The 13,143-nt window shown below is 45.1% G+C and overlaps 1 protein-coding gene across 4 annotated transcripts in view; it reads left to right on the forward strand.

The window, feature by feature from the left end:
- The window catches only part of FARP1 (FERM, ARH/RhoGEF and pleckstrin domain protein 1), a 380,271-nt gene that overhangs the window by 328,051 nt on the left and 39,077 nt on the right, over positions 1-13,143 (forward strand). For all 4 annotated transcript variants that reach the window (XM_049853257.1, XM_049853260.1, XM_049853258.1 and 1 more), the window contains exons 17-18: positions 6,075-6,156; positions 10,855-11,092. In XM_049853257.1, the coding sequence (XP_049709214.1) occupies positions 6,075-6,156; positions 10,855-11,092 (320 nt within the window). The remainder of the gene's footprint in view (positions 1-6,074; positions 6,157-10,854; positions 11,093-13,143) is intronic.

Genomic DNA, 13,143 nt, shown 5'->3' on the forward strand with positions numbered 1-13,143 from the left:
TTGGTCCAGTTGTGAGGATTTTTGTTTTCTTTATGTTGAAGTGTAATCCATCCTGAAGGCTGTCGTCTTTGATCTTCATCAGTAAGTGTTTAAGTCTTCTTCGATTTCGAAAGCAAGGTTGTGTCATTTGCGTAACGCAGGTTGTTAACGAGTCTTCCTCCAATCCTGATGCCACATCCTTCTTCATATAGTCCAGCTTCTCCAATTATTTGCTCAGTGTACAGATTGAATAGGTATGGTGAAAGGATACAACTCTGACACACACCTTTGCTGACTTTAAACCATGCAGTATCCCATCATTCTGTTCGAACAACTGCCTCTTGATCTATGTACAGGTTCCTCATGAGCACAATTAAATGTTCTGGAATTCCCTTCTTTGCAATGTTATCCATAACTTGTTATGATCCACACAGTCAGATGTCTTCGCATAGTCGATAAAACACAGATAAACATCTTTCTGATATTCCCTGCTTTCAGCCAGGATCCATCTGACATCAGCAGTGATATCCCTGGTTCCTCGTCCTCTTCTGAATCCAGCTTGAATTTCTGGCAGTTCCCTGTCGGTATACTGAATTGTCTTCACCAAGATTTTACTTGCATGTGATATTAATGATATTGTTCAATAATTTCCTCCTTCTGTTCGATAGCCTTTCTTTGGAGTGGGCACAGATACGGATCTCTCCCAGTTGTTGGCCAGGAGCTGTCTTCCAAATTTCTTGGCATGGATGGTAGATCCATTTGTTGAAAGATCTCAGTTAGTATTCTGTCCCTTCCTGGAGCCTTGTTTTTCTCCAGTGCCTTGAGTGCAGCTTGGACTTCTTCCTTCAGTAACTTCAGTTGCTGATCATATGCTACCTCTTGAAATGGTCGAATGTCAACCAGTTCTTTTTGGTATGGTGACCCTGTATTCCCTCCATCTTCTTTTGATGCTTCCTGCGTTATTCAGTATTTTTCCCAAAGAGTCCTTCAATATTGTAACTCGAGGCTTGAATTTTTTATTCAGTTCTTTCAACTTGAGAAATGCAGAGTATGTTCTTCTCTTTTGTTTTTCTATCTCCAGGTCTTTGCACATTTTATTATAATAATTTGCTTTCTGAAGCCACACAAATATCCCCGTATATGCACAAGCATGTACTCCCACACGCCTCCCCACACCCATATAGCATACATATCTATGTAACCACTCACATATTTTTTGCGTATTACTATTTTTTTTTTTTTTTGCTGCAAAATTATGTATGTTATAGCTTTTACTGTAGTTGACCTTTATTCTTGGTACCTGTCAGTGTCTGTGTATCTTGGTCAGGTTGTGCTGACTTCCCCCGTATTGTATATTGCCTTTCTCTTCACTGGAGTTAACATGTGTCTTCTATCTAGTAAGTGACTCCCCCTCCCTTCCCCTCCCATCCTTGGTAACCATGAAAGAGCGCTGCTTCCTGTGTGTTAACCTATTCTTGACTTTTTATAAAAGTGATATCATATAATACTTGTGCTTTTGTGTTTGACTTATTTCACTCAACATAAGGTTGCCTGGATTGATCCACGTTTAAGATGTTTCACAGACTCATCATTATTCTTAATATCATTGTTTAATGTTCCGCTGTATATTTGTACCATAATTTGTTTATCCATTTATTTGTTGATGGGCACTCAGGTTATTGCATCTTTTTGCTGTTATGAATAATGCTGCAATGAACACAGGTGTGCATATGTCTATTTGTGTCACTGCTCTTATATATCTAGGATATATACCTAGGCGTGGGATTGCTGGATCATAAGGTATTTCTATTTCTAGCTTTTTGAGGACGTGCCATACCATTCTCCATAGTAGTTGTACTATTTTACAATCCCACCAGCGGTGTATAAGAGTTCCAGTTTCCCCACAACCTCACCAGCATTTGTTGTTTTCTTTTTTAGTGCCATTTTTTGCAGGAGTAAGATTGTATCTCTTTGTAGTTTTGATTTGCATCTAATGGCGAAAAAGGAGCCCTGGTGGTGCAGTGGTTAAAGCACTTGGCTGCTTACTGAAAGGTCGGTGGTTTGAACCTACCAGCCACGTCACTGGAGAAAGATGCAGCAGTCTGTCCCCATAAAAACTGCAGCCTCGGGAACACCAGGGGGTCACTGTGAGCCAGAATCAACTCAACAGCCATGGGTGGACTGGCTAATGATTGCGAGTATCTCTTCATGTGTTTGTTGGCCACCTGAATGTTCTCTTTGGTGAAGTGTCTGTTCATGTCCTTTGCCCTCTTTTTTGATTGAATTGTTTGTCTTATTTTTGTTGAGTTGTTGAAGTTTTCTATGTATTTTAGAGGCAGATTGTGTTTTGAAAACAAGATAATTAACTCTGGAACATTTTGAGTTTGAGAGACCTGTGGGGTCATTCATATAGAGCCCTCTGGAAGGTATAAGAAATACGGTACCTGGGTACCTAGCTACAAAGAACATTTAGGGATAGAATCGGCATCATAAATTGAAACCATGGGGAATAGATGGGAGTGCCTAGCAAGAAGTATTGAGTGAGAAGATAACCACCGATGGATTTCTGAAGGACATAGACATCTGAAAAGTGGCACGACAGGGAGGCATTGGCAAAGAAGACTGAAGAAATGACCTGAAAAGAAGTCGGAATCTGGAGAGAGTGACACTGGCCACCTGTGAGAGGTTGGTTAGAATAAAAAGTAGTATTCAATCAATGGTTTAGGTGATTAAGAGGTTAATGGTAGCCCTCCTCAGAATCATCTCTGGGAAGTACCCAAAAAACCCAAACCTGTTGCCGTCAATTCCGGCTCATAGTGTTCTTATAGGACAGAGTAGAACTGCCCTATAGGGTTTCAAAGGGGGCAGCTGGTAGATTCAAACTGTGTCAGCCTTTTGGTTACCAACCAAGCTCTTAACCACTGCGCCAACGGGGCTTCAGGGGAGTAGTGAGGAGAATAAGGAGCCCCAATTGCGCATCGGTTAAGGACTCAGCAGCTAACTGAAAGGTTGGTGATTCAAACCCACTCGGTGGCTCCAGAGGAGAAAAGACCCGGCAACCTGCTCCCGTACAGATTACAGCCTAGAAAACCCTAGGCGACAGTTCTACTCTGTCACGCAAGGTCACCATGAGTCAAAATCAGCTCAATGACAACAGTGAGGAGGATGACCCCATATTTTAATAAGTTGAGGCATGAGTGGTAATTAAGGCAATAGGCCAACAAGTTCCATTTGACAACGAAGAAGCAGCGGAAGGATTGAGGAATTCTGCCGAAGGGTAAAGGAGGATGGAGGAAGTTGAAGAAAGCAGCCACGTAGAGGACTAGGCTGGAGCATAGTCGATGCTCTTCTATTTCAGAGACCTGTTTATTTACCTGTTGGGCCTGCGGGCGCTCAGTCTCCTCTGTAATGTCATTTACACCGTATGCATAGTTGGAACCAATAACATAAATAGCGTCCTGTTCGTTCTCTGGTATGTGAAACCATGAGCCAAGTAAGGAGATAGCCCCTGGCTTCTAACGGACCTGCTTTTCCCACCCCCTGGGCTTGCTAGATTAAGACTGTACATTCTCCTGCCCTCCCCCTGCATCTCCAGGTCCCTGAAGAATGTGAGTTTGAGTCCTTAGTCAGGAGGACGCTGAGCGCTCAGTGCTGCTGCAGTTGAGATGGAAATCATTCTCTCTGCGCTGGAGGGCTATTCGCTGTTGCTTCTGTGGGGTGTGAATCCTGGTTTATTCCACTCTGAGCACCTCTCGCTTCTGACTTGAAGTCTGTCATTGTGTGTCATCAAGTCTATTCTGACTCATAGCAACCCTGTAGGACAGAGTAGGACTGCCCCATAGGGTTTTCTAGGCTGTAATTTTTTTTTTTTTAAATAGTGCTTTAGATGAAGGTTTACAGAGCAAGTTAATTTCTCATTAAACAATTAATACACACATTGTTTTGTGGTATTGGTTGCCAACCCCATGACATGTCAACACTTTCCCCTTTTTGACCTTGGGTTCCCCGTTGCCAGCTTTCCTGTCCCTTCCTACCTTCTCGTCCTTGCCCCTGGGCAGGCGTACCCATTTAGTCTCACGTACATGGTTGAGCTACATTTATCATTGTTTGTTTTATGGGCTTGTCTAATATTTGGCTGAAGGGTGAACCTCAGGAGTGACTTCAGTACTGAGTTAAAAGGGTGTCCGGGGGCCATACTCCCAGGGTTTTTCCAGTCTCTGTCAGACCAGTAAGTTTGGGGGTGTGTGTGTTAGAATTTTGTTCTACATTTTTCTCCAGCTCTGTCTGGGACCCTCTATTGTGATCCCTGTCAGAGCAGTCAGTGGTGGTAGCCGGGCACCAGCTAGTTGTGCTGGACTCAATCTGGTGGAGGCTGTGATAGTTGTGGTCCATTAGTCCTTTTTTTAGTGAGTTAGTCCTTTGGAGTAGTCTTTCCCTTGTGTCTTTGGTTTTCTTTGTTCTCCCTTGTTCCAGACAGGGTGGGACCAGTGGAGTATCTTAGATGGCCACTCACAAGCTTTTAAGATCTAGGCTGTAATCTCAATGGGAGAAGATCACCAGGTCTTTTCCTGTGTTGCTGCTGGTGGGTTCAAACCTCTGACCTTTCAGTTATCAGCCAAATGCTTAACCACTGGGCCATCAGGGCTGTTTTTTATTTAATACATATAATGTGTGTGTTAGCGTCCTGGGGTTGCTTAACAAAGTACCACAAACTGGGTAGCTAAAGCAACAGACATGTATTCTCTTACAGTTCTGGAAACTAGAAATCCAAAATCAAGGTGTCAGCAGGGCCGTCTTCCTGTGAGAGTCTGGGTGGAATCCTTCCCCACCTCTTCCTAGCTTCTGGAGATGGCCTGCACTCCTTGGCATTTGTTGGCTTGTCGATGCATCATCACTCCAGTCCCTGCCTCCATGGTCACTTGGCTGTCTTCCCGGTGTTGTGTGTCTCTTTTGTTCTTTTTGTAAGCGCATCTATCATATTGGAGGAGGGCTCGCCCTAATCCAACATGACCTCATCTTAACTAATCACACCTGCGAAAACTCTGCTTCTAAAGAAGTTCACATCTGCACGTGCCAGAGGTCAGGGCTTGAACATATCTTTTTGGGAGATGCAAATCAACCTGTAATAATGTGCTCCGGCACAATGTCTGGTGCGTAGAAAGTTCTCCATAAGTATTTGCTACTCTTAACTGATGTTATTTTTCTCTCTGGTGGTTCAGCCCCTGGATTATCAGCTAAAAGCATGAGCCATAAGAAATGGCAAAGTGTCCACGGCTTTCCCACCTGCTGTGTGGCGTATCTGGGGAAGGTGCTGGTCCCTCCCCTCCGTGTCCCTCTTTGTACCTGAGACACACATCCTACCTTCTACTTCATCCATTTTCTCCATTCCCACCAGAAGGTGGCCTTCTGCACTTTCATAGTTATATTTTCCTCCTCTCATGGACTTCCCAGACAGCTCTTTGCTTCAGGGCAATGGCTCTTGGAAGCAGAAGGCTTGATTTGGGAGCTGCGAGTCTTGCTTCATCAGAGTGCTCTGTCAGGGACCCTCCACCGGGATCAGAGTTCCATTAGCCAGTTATAGCAGGGGATCTCCATGCTGTTATAATGATGCGCAAATCATCCCAGTGTGGATGGGAGAAAAAAGTTAATATAAAATGAGACCAAATTACGATGACCAGAAAGTAGCTCTTCCTTGTCTCATTCAAAGCACAGTGGAATTCTTTGGAGAATAAGTGGGGTGATTTCCAACTCTCTTCACGGGGCTAGCATTCTCTGACACCCAGAGGAGTACAAAAGACTTCCAGGGAGGGGTAACAAAAAAAAAACCCATTGCCGTTGAGTCAATCCCAGTTCATAGCGACCCTATAGGACAGAGTAGAACTGCCTCTAGGGTTTCCAAGGAGTGGCTGGTGGATTCTAACTGCTGGCTTTTTGGTTAGCAGCCAAGCTCTTAACCACTGTGCCACCGGTGCTAACAGGCAAGTAAAAAGGAAGACATAAACACTGATATTTTGCATTCCAGGGCCAAGGGGCTTTCCCAGTAACGTTTTCACTGCTAATGCTTTGTGTTTCCAACTTTTTGTCTTTGCTCTCAGGGAAGGCCGCTCCAATGCCCACATCCAGGGAGATTACCAAAGAATCGGTGATGTCATGTTGAAGAACATCCAGGGCATGAAGGTGAGCTGGACCGTAACTGAGTGGAGCAGCTCAGCAGGGAACAGAAGGCTGAGCTGCTGGTACCCTTGGCTGAGACCCCTGTCTGTGGGCACGTACTGCCTGATGGGAATATTTACGTCTAAGGGCAGTGGAGAGGGATAGCCGGTTAGGTAAACTCTTCTCCTAGCCTTTTCTCCAGAATTTTATCTGGAGGCGTAAAGGGAAACCTAGTCCCTTCGGGAGAGGCACTTTCGGTACTTTTTAGCTTCAAAAGCTCTTGTGACCAAAACAACAGGTATTTTCTGTGAAAACATTGTTCAGAACTTTTTTTTTATGTAGACAAGACATTGGTTGACTGAACGTTTCACTTCCAGTCAGTTGTTTTGGCGTCTTGTAAGCATGACAGAAAGACTGAATTCAGAGATACATAAGAATCCCTGTAAATTCTGGGACTTCAAATAATGGTAGAAGGCAAATATATTTTTTACCATCCAACAATATCTGTAATGATATAAATGAGTAAAAATATATCCCAAAAAGTCAGTAAAAATTAAGCCAGAATTCCGCCCCATTTTTCAAATCTGCCCCATCTCTTATATCTGGAATTTTATTTTAATCCATTGATAATTATTTTAATATAGGATTTTTAATTCATACAGTTTATCTTTTGAATATAAAAAATGTCTATATTCATATTTTAAATCAATCTTCCTATATCCCAACTGGCCAGAGCTTCTCTTCAAGCTAATGGCCCCCTCTAAGGAAGGCAGATAGCCACCATTCAGTCCATCTGTCCCCATCCATCCATCCGTCCACCTACCAACCCATCTGTCCATCCATCCACCCATCCATCCGTCTAGTAAAAGCTGAGCACCTACTACATAAAAGACACTCGTAGAATAAATGTGACTGTTGTGGTTTGACTTTGGACTCATAGCAACCCTATAAAGCAGGGTAGAACTGCCACCGTAGGGTTTCCAAGGAACACCTGGTAGATTTGAACTGCCAACCTTTTGGTTAGCAGCTGTAGCTCTTAACCACTGTGCCACTATGGTTCCAGGGACTCCGTTTTCCTCATTAGAGGCTGCTTTTCCCATGTTTTTTTTTTTCTCAGCCCATTTTGGATTTTTACCTTTTCTCAGCTGCTCCATACAGTTTCCAAGGAATGGCTGGTAGATTCAAACTGCTGACATTTTTTTTGTTTAGCAGCCGTGCTCTTAACCACTGTGCCACCAGGAATCCATCTTTTCATATAGTGTTCTTTTTTTCTGAAATCATAAGCTGCCCAGGGGAGGGCTCCCATCTGCCTTTGCTTCCTGCAAGGAAGCTTGTGTACCACCGTGGGCCTTTAGGGTGGAGCCCTGCAAAGCTCATCCTCCCTGCCCTCAACTGGGACAGATTTGTCCTTGTCTTGTCCCCAGACTTCTCCTGTTCACTGACCTGCTGTCTGTGGTTGTCTTCTCTGGCCTCTTTGTTGACTTCCTGCTCTGCCTTCCCACTGAGAACTGACATTCAGTGTGCACCCAGCCTCCTCTCCTTTACCTAACATGTAAGACCTCCTAAAAATATACCTACTTTCCACTGAGAGTTATTTTACTCCGGTCTAGCGAATCAGCACCTTGCATTCAGTAAGCTCCCTTGGCTGCGCTGGCATTTTAGCTATTGTGCCCATGCCACAAGCATTCATAGCAGGAAGGTCTGTGCAAGCCAAATAAAAAGAAACGGGGCGGCTCTCTGACAGCCACTGCAGCATTTTTGAAAAATTAGTTGGTTTTTTTTTTTTTTAATTGTGCTTGTTATTGTTGGTTTTAAAGAATTTTTAAAAAGTGTGAAGGTGAGCAGCAGAAGGTTCTAGAGGTTTAGAACACCAGTTAGCACTTTTGCCTAAAATGTTTAGGGTGAGCTCCAGCTTCCCATGTCTTCCCTGCCCCACACCCCCCACCACTCACCTGTGCACTTACTCACCTTTGTAGGTGCTGAGCGTGGTCTGCTACCACTAGCCTTCTGCCTGATAGGCTGTTCCTTCACATTCTAGCCCCAGACAATCTTTCTAGACCTTTTCCTCCAATCCTTTACATTCTACTCTGGGCTGTAGCCACAGTGAATTCGCCTCTCCAGGCATGTCAGTCCTGAAGATGCCTGCCTTTACTTCTTGTTGTTGTTAGGTGCCGTCGAGTTGACTCCGACTCATAGCAACCCTGTGTACAACAGATGAAACCCTGCCTGGCCCTGTGCCATCCTCACAGTCGTTGCTATGCTTAAGCCCATCATTGCAGTCACTGTGTCAGTCCATCCCATTGAGGGTCTTCCTTTTACTTTAGTGCATGCGTTTCTTATTTATCCATTCAGCAAACATTTACTGAGCACCTGCTGTGTATGCGGGCCCGAGGATATAGACTAGAACACGACAACCTCTCTCTCAAGGTCCAATAGGGGACTATACATGTGTTAAAATAGCAGACACACAAATACACACATACACGAATGCGTGTATAACTGGTAAAAATTTGAATAAGCTCTTCTTTGTACCAATTTCCTGGTTTTGCTACTTGCTATGAGTTGGAATCGATTCAATGGAAACAGGTTTTTTTTTTTTAATAGTTACGTAAGACATTGGATGAGGCTGGGCGAAGGAATTATAGAACCTCCCCGTACACTTTTTTGCAGCTTCCTGCTGAGCCCTGGTGGCACAGTGGTTAAGAGCTCAGCTGCTAACCAGAAGGTCAGCAGTTCCAATCTACCAGCTGCTCTTTGGAAACCCTAAGGGGGAGCTGTACTCTGACCTGTAGGTTGATATGAGTCAGAATCAACTCCACAGCAACGGGTTTTGTTTTTGTTTTTTGGTGACTCTTTCGTTATTACAAAATGAAAAGCCCAACAGGGAAAACTGTGTGGTAAGGGCTAATGTGGACAGAGGCAAGCAGATGTCCAGGAGGCACAGCATCCCTGACTCACCCTGGGTATCAAGAAAGGCCTCCCAGAGCTAGTCCAGAGGGAGTGGGAAGGACTAAGGCCAGGCTGGGGGTCCCTAAGCAGAGGAGTGTCATTCATGTTCAGAGGCTCCAGGGTGGGAGACCAGGCATGTTCAAGGGATTGCAAGTTGTTCAGTGTGGCCCGTGGGTGAGTGGTGAGAGATGGGAGGGATCCCATACTAAAAGGTCCAGTGTGTCCTGCCAAAGACTCTAGAGGTTGTCCTGAGGTGGTGGAAAGCTCTCACGGTATCCCAACCAAGAAGGTCATGTGTTTAGTCGCATTTTAGAAAGTTCCTTTTGGTAGCGTGATAAATTGGAGGGTAAAGAGTGGCTGTGGAGACACCAATGGAGACATGGTTACAGTGAGACATGATGCAAGACCAAAACAAGGGCAGGGAGCATGAGGACAGGAAGGGAACAGATGCAACATTTTTAGGACATAGAATTGATAGGACTTGGTAGAGGATTCAAAAAAAGAAAGAAGCTGAGATGTTCCCTAGGTTGTTTTGTCTGGAGTAACTGGTTGGTGGTGGCCTCAATCCCCAAGTTAGAAAATAAATGAGGTGGACCCAGTTGAGACAGGAGGTGTTGGGTTTGGGTTTGGACACACTGCAGTTGAAGAGCTTATGGGGTGTGTGACTAAAGGTGTTGCAGAGATACGGCTACACTGGTGTATAGGACCATTGTCTGGATTAGAAATCTAGACTTGGACATTACCAGCACACACAATAGTTAACGTACTCCCAGGGAGTAATTATGGAGTAAAACTTGAAGACAACTACTGTTGTTTTGGAGAAGTCTCAGATATCAAGACCCTTCCCTTGGAATTCTTCCCCACCTGCCTAGGGAAGGTTAATTACTGTCTTAATGCTCTGTTATCAAACTTGTACCCTGTATCTGCCTCCACTGTTACTCCAGTACATTAGGGACCATGTCTTATTCTCGCCCATCTGGAAATCTAGCAGAATAGGTGACTCACAGTAGATACTCAGTTATTGAGCAAATTGGGTGTGTTTAACAGAAAATGGTGAGACAGTTCCTACTGTTTCTACTATAAATGTTTATTGAATGGTTCCGGTCTATTTATCACAATATGACAGAAGAAAACCACAGACCCTGCCGTTAAGGAGCTCCTGTTCATATATCTTCCATTAGTACTGCCAGTCTGTTTAAAAGTACATATCAGGGCTTCAAACCAGTTCATATTGGTTCAGTCGTGGCTGACAGAAACAAGGGCAGCTTTGGTTGTTACGCTCTTGCCTGTTGGATTCTGTCCCAAGTAGGAAACAGTGCTGCCCTGCTCAAAGATGGCAACCAAATGTGCTGCCTTGTATGTGTGTCATTCTCCACAGTCTTATCGATAATCCAGTCTCCTGCAAGTTTCCTTTCAGCTGCCATCTTTGAGCGGGGCAGCACTGTTTCCTACTGAGACAAAATCTGATGGGCAAGACCTTTGGCTGCTATGCATACACTGCCCTTGTTGCCATCAGCCATGGCTGAACCGTTTCGAACTGGTTCAAAGCCCTGAGTACATTTATACTTATTATTTATACATACCACATATTTTATAATTCATATGTATTTTAAACTTTCATTACTTTAATAGAGCTTTTCATTTCGTTCTGAGAATTTAAATACTAAAACCTAAAGTGATTTTCACTTTAGCCAAGCTTGATTGAACAGATGAATTTTCGATTCAGCTTAACAGGAGTTCTCCCTCCCCTGTCTTATATTTTGCCCTCTTAAGCCCTTGGCCGTTCACCTGTGGAAGCACAATGAGGCTCTGGAGGGACTAGAGAATGGGATCAAGGGCTCCCGGCGGCTGGAGAACTTCTGCAGAGACTTCGAGCTACAGAAGGTGTGTTACTTGCCGCTCAACACCTTCCTGCTGCGGCCGCTGCACCGACTTATGCACTACAAGCAGGTCCTGGAGCGGCTGTGCAAGCACCACCCCCCGAGCCACGCCGACTTCAGGGACTGCCGAGGTGAGCAGGCCCCTCTGCCGGGGCTGCCGGGCCTGGGTCCCCCGACGCTGGACCCTGGCCCAGGGTGGGCAGACTGACTACTGCAGGGCAGGGCTCCTCAGGGAAGCAGGTCTGTTGAAATTGTGTCCCAGGTTTCCATAGTTACACAGGGTAGGCAGTGCTTTTTAGTGTCTGATTACATATTTTCTGTTAATTGTCTATCTTTCTGCAAAGAAGGTGATAATGATCATTATGACCTCTTTTTCCCTTCTCCTGGTGCCTGCACTTCTCCTGGTGTGTGCACGTTCTCCTTTGATCCCAGGTGCTTTAGCTTAAAGAACCTGGAGAAGCACCACCCATAGATAGCCTGCTCCCATAGTCTTCCTCTGCCTGGGCAGCTGAAACGCTTCATTGCCTCCTCAGACTTGCCATGGAAATGGCTCCTAACACTACTGTCCATGCCTGCTGGCATTCGTAATGTCCCAAACCAAAAAGCCAAGCCTGTTGCCGTCGAGTCAGTTCTGACTCAGGGTGACCCCACATGTTACAGGGCAGAACTGCCCCAAAGGGTTTTCTTGACTGTAATCTTTACGGAAGCAGATCACCAGGCCCTTCTTCTGTGGTGCAACTGGGTGGGTTCGAACCGCCAACCTTTAGGTTAGTGGCCAAGCACAAACAGTTTGCACCACTCAGGGACCTTTTGTGGTATACCCAAAACCCAGTATCAGTCACCTTAATAAGCACCTCACCTGTATTAACTCTTAATCTTCATAAGCCATTTTACATGTGGGGAACACTGACACCAGAGAGGTTAAGTAATCTGCCCAGAATCACACAGCTGAGGAGTAAAAGACTTGGAACCAAAACCCAGCACCGATGTTTTTAACTACAGTCTCGTGATAATGTTAGCCACTCTTACTTGGTTAGCATCTGTAAGGGGCCACATACTGTGCCATGGATCTTACTAATGCCCTTACTCCTTGAATAGCCCTGTGAGATAACCATTGTTATCCCATTAATAGATAAGGAAAGTGAGGCTCAGAGGAGGTAAAGAACCTACCAGCGTCAATTAGTAAAAGATCAAAGCTAGTACTCCAGACTGTGCCGTTCCCACTGTACCACACATCCTCTTTTTGAGCCTGAGTTGTTCTGTCTCATGTTCTATGTAGTCTGTTAATATCTGCACTCCCTGGCCTAGACCATAAGCCCCTTGAGGGCAAGCCCTGTGGCCAGGGCTGGACAGAGAGTGACCCCATGTAGCTGTCTCTAGAACAGATTGCATGAATTTGCACATGTCAAGGCCCTTCTCTCTTGCCTAAATTATTCTAAACATCTCTTATCTCTCAGTCCAAGTTATCTTTTTGAAATGCCTCTCTTACTCTTTTGCTTAGAACCTGGGAGATACCTGTTTCCCTCAGGATAAAATCCAAACTCTTCCAGACCTGGCTCTCGCCCAGTCTCTCCTGAAGCAAATTTGTATTGTGCACCAGCTGTTGGCCAGGTGTAGGAGAAGGAATAGAACAGGTGTGCCGTACTCTCACAGAACCCACATTCCAGTGGTGCAGAACCATGTCCCTGGGCAGTGCTGACATTGTGACAGGCCATGAGTGGGAGGTCCACAGTGCAATAGGAGCCCAGTGGAGGGGGGCGATCAGACACAGCGTTGGGGGCCTAGGGGGGCCTTCTGATGGCAAGGCTCTCTAAATTTAGAACTGAAGTATAAACAGGAGTTTCCCTGGTTGAGGGGAGGGTGTGAAGAATAGAGTTGGGAATAGCATGTGTTGCCCTTCCAAAAGAGGCAGAGACTATGGAACATTCCAGAAAGTGAAAAAAGTTCCATGTGACTAGAGTGTAGAACACAAAGGGATAGGGCCAAATGATGAGGCTGGAAAAGTAAACAGGGACCAGATCCCACAGGGTCTTACAAACCCTGTAAGACCTAAGAGCAGAGGGAAGACAGGAAAGGTTTTAAGGAGGGCAATGGTAAGGTCAGGCTTGTTCTAGAAAGATCCTTCTGTTAGTTTCCAGAATATATAAAGGACTTCTTGCCCAGTGGCAATTTTGCAAAGTAA

The sequence above is a fragment of the Elephas maximus genome, chromosome 14 (genome assembly GCF_024166365.1).
Source record: "Elephas maximus indicus isolate mEleMax1 chromosome 14, mEleMax1 primary haplotype, whole genome shotgun sequence".
Classification (NCBI taxonomy): domain Eukaryota; kingdom Metazoa; phylum Chordata; class Mammalia; order Proboscidea; family Elephantidae; genus Elephas; species Elephas maximus.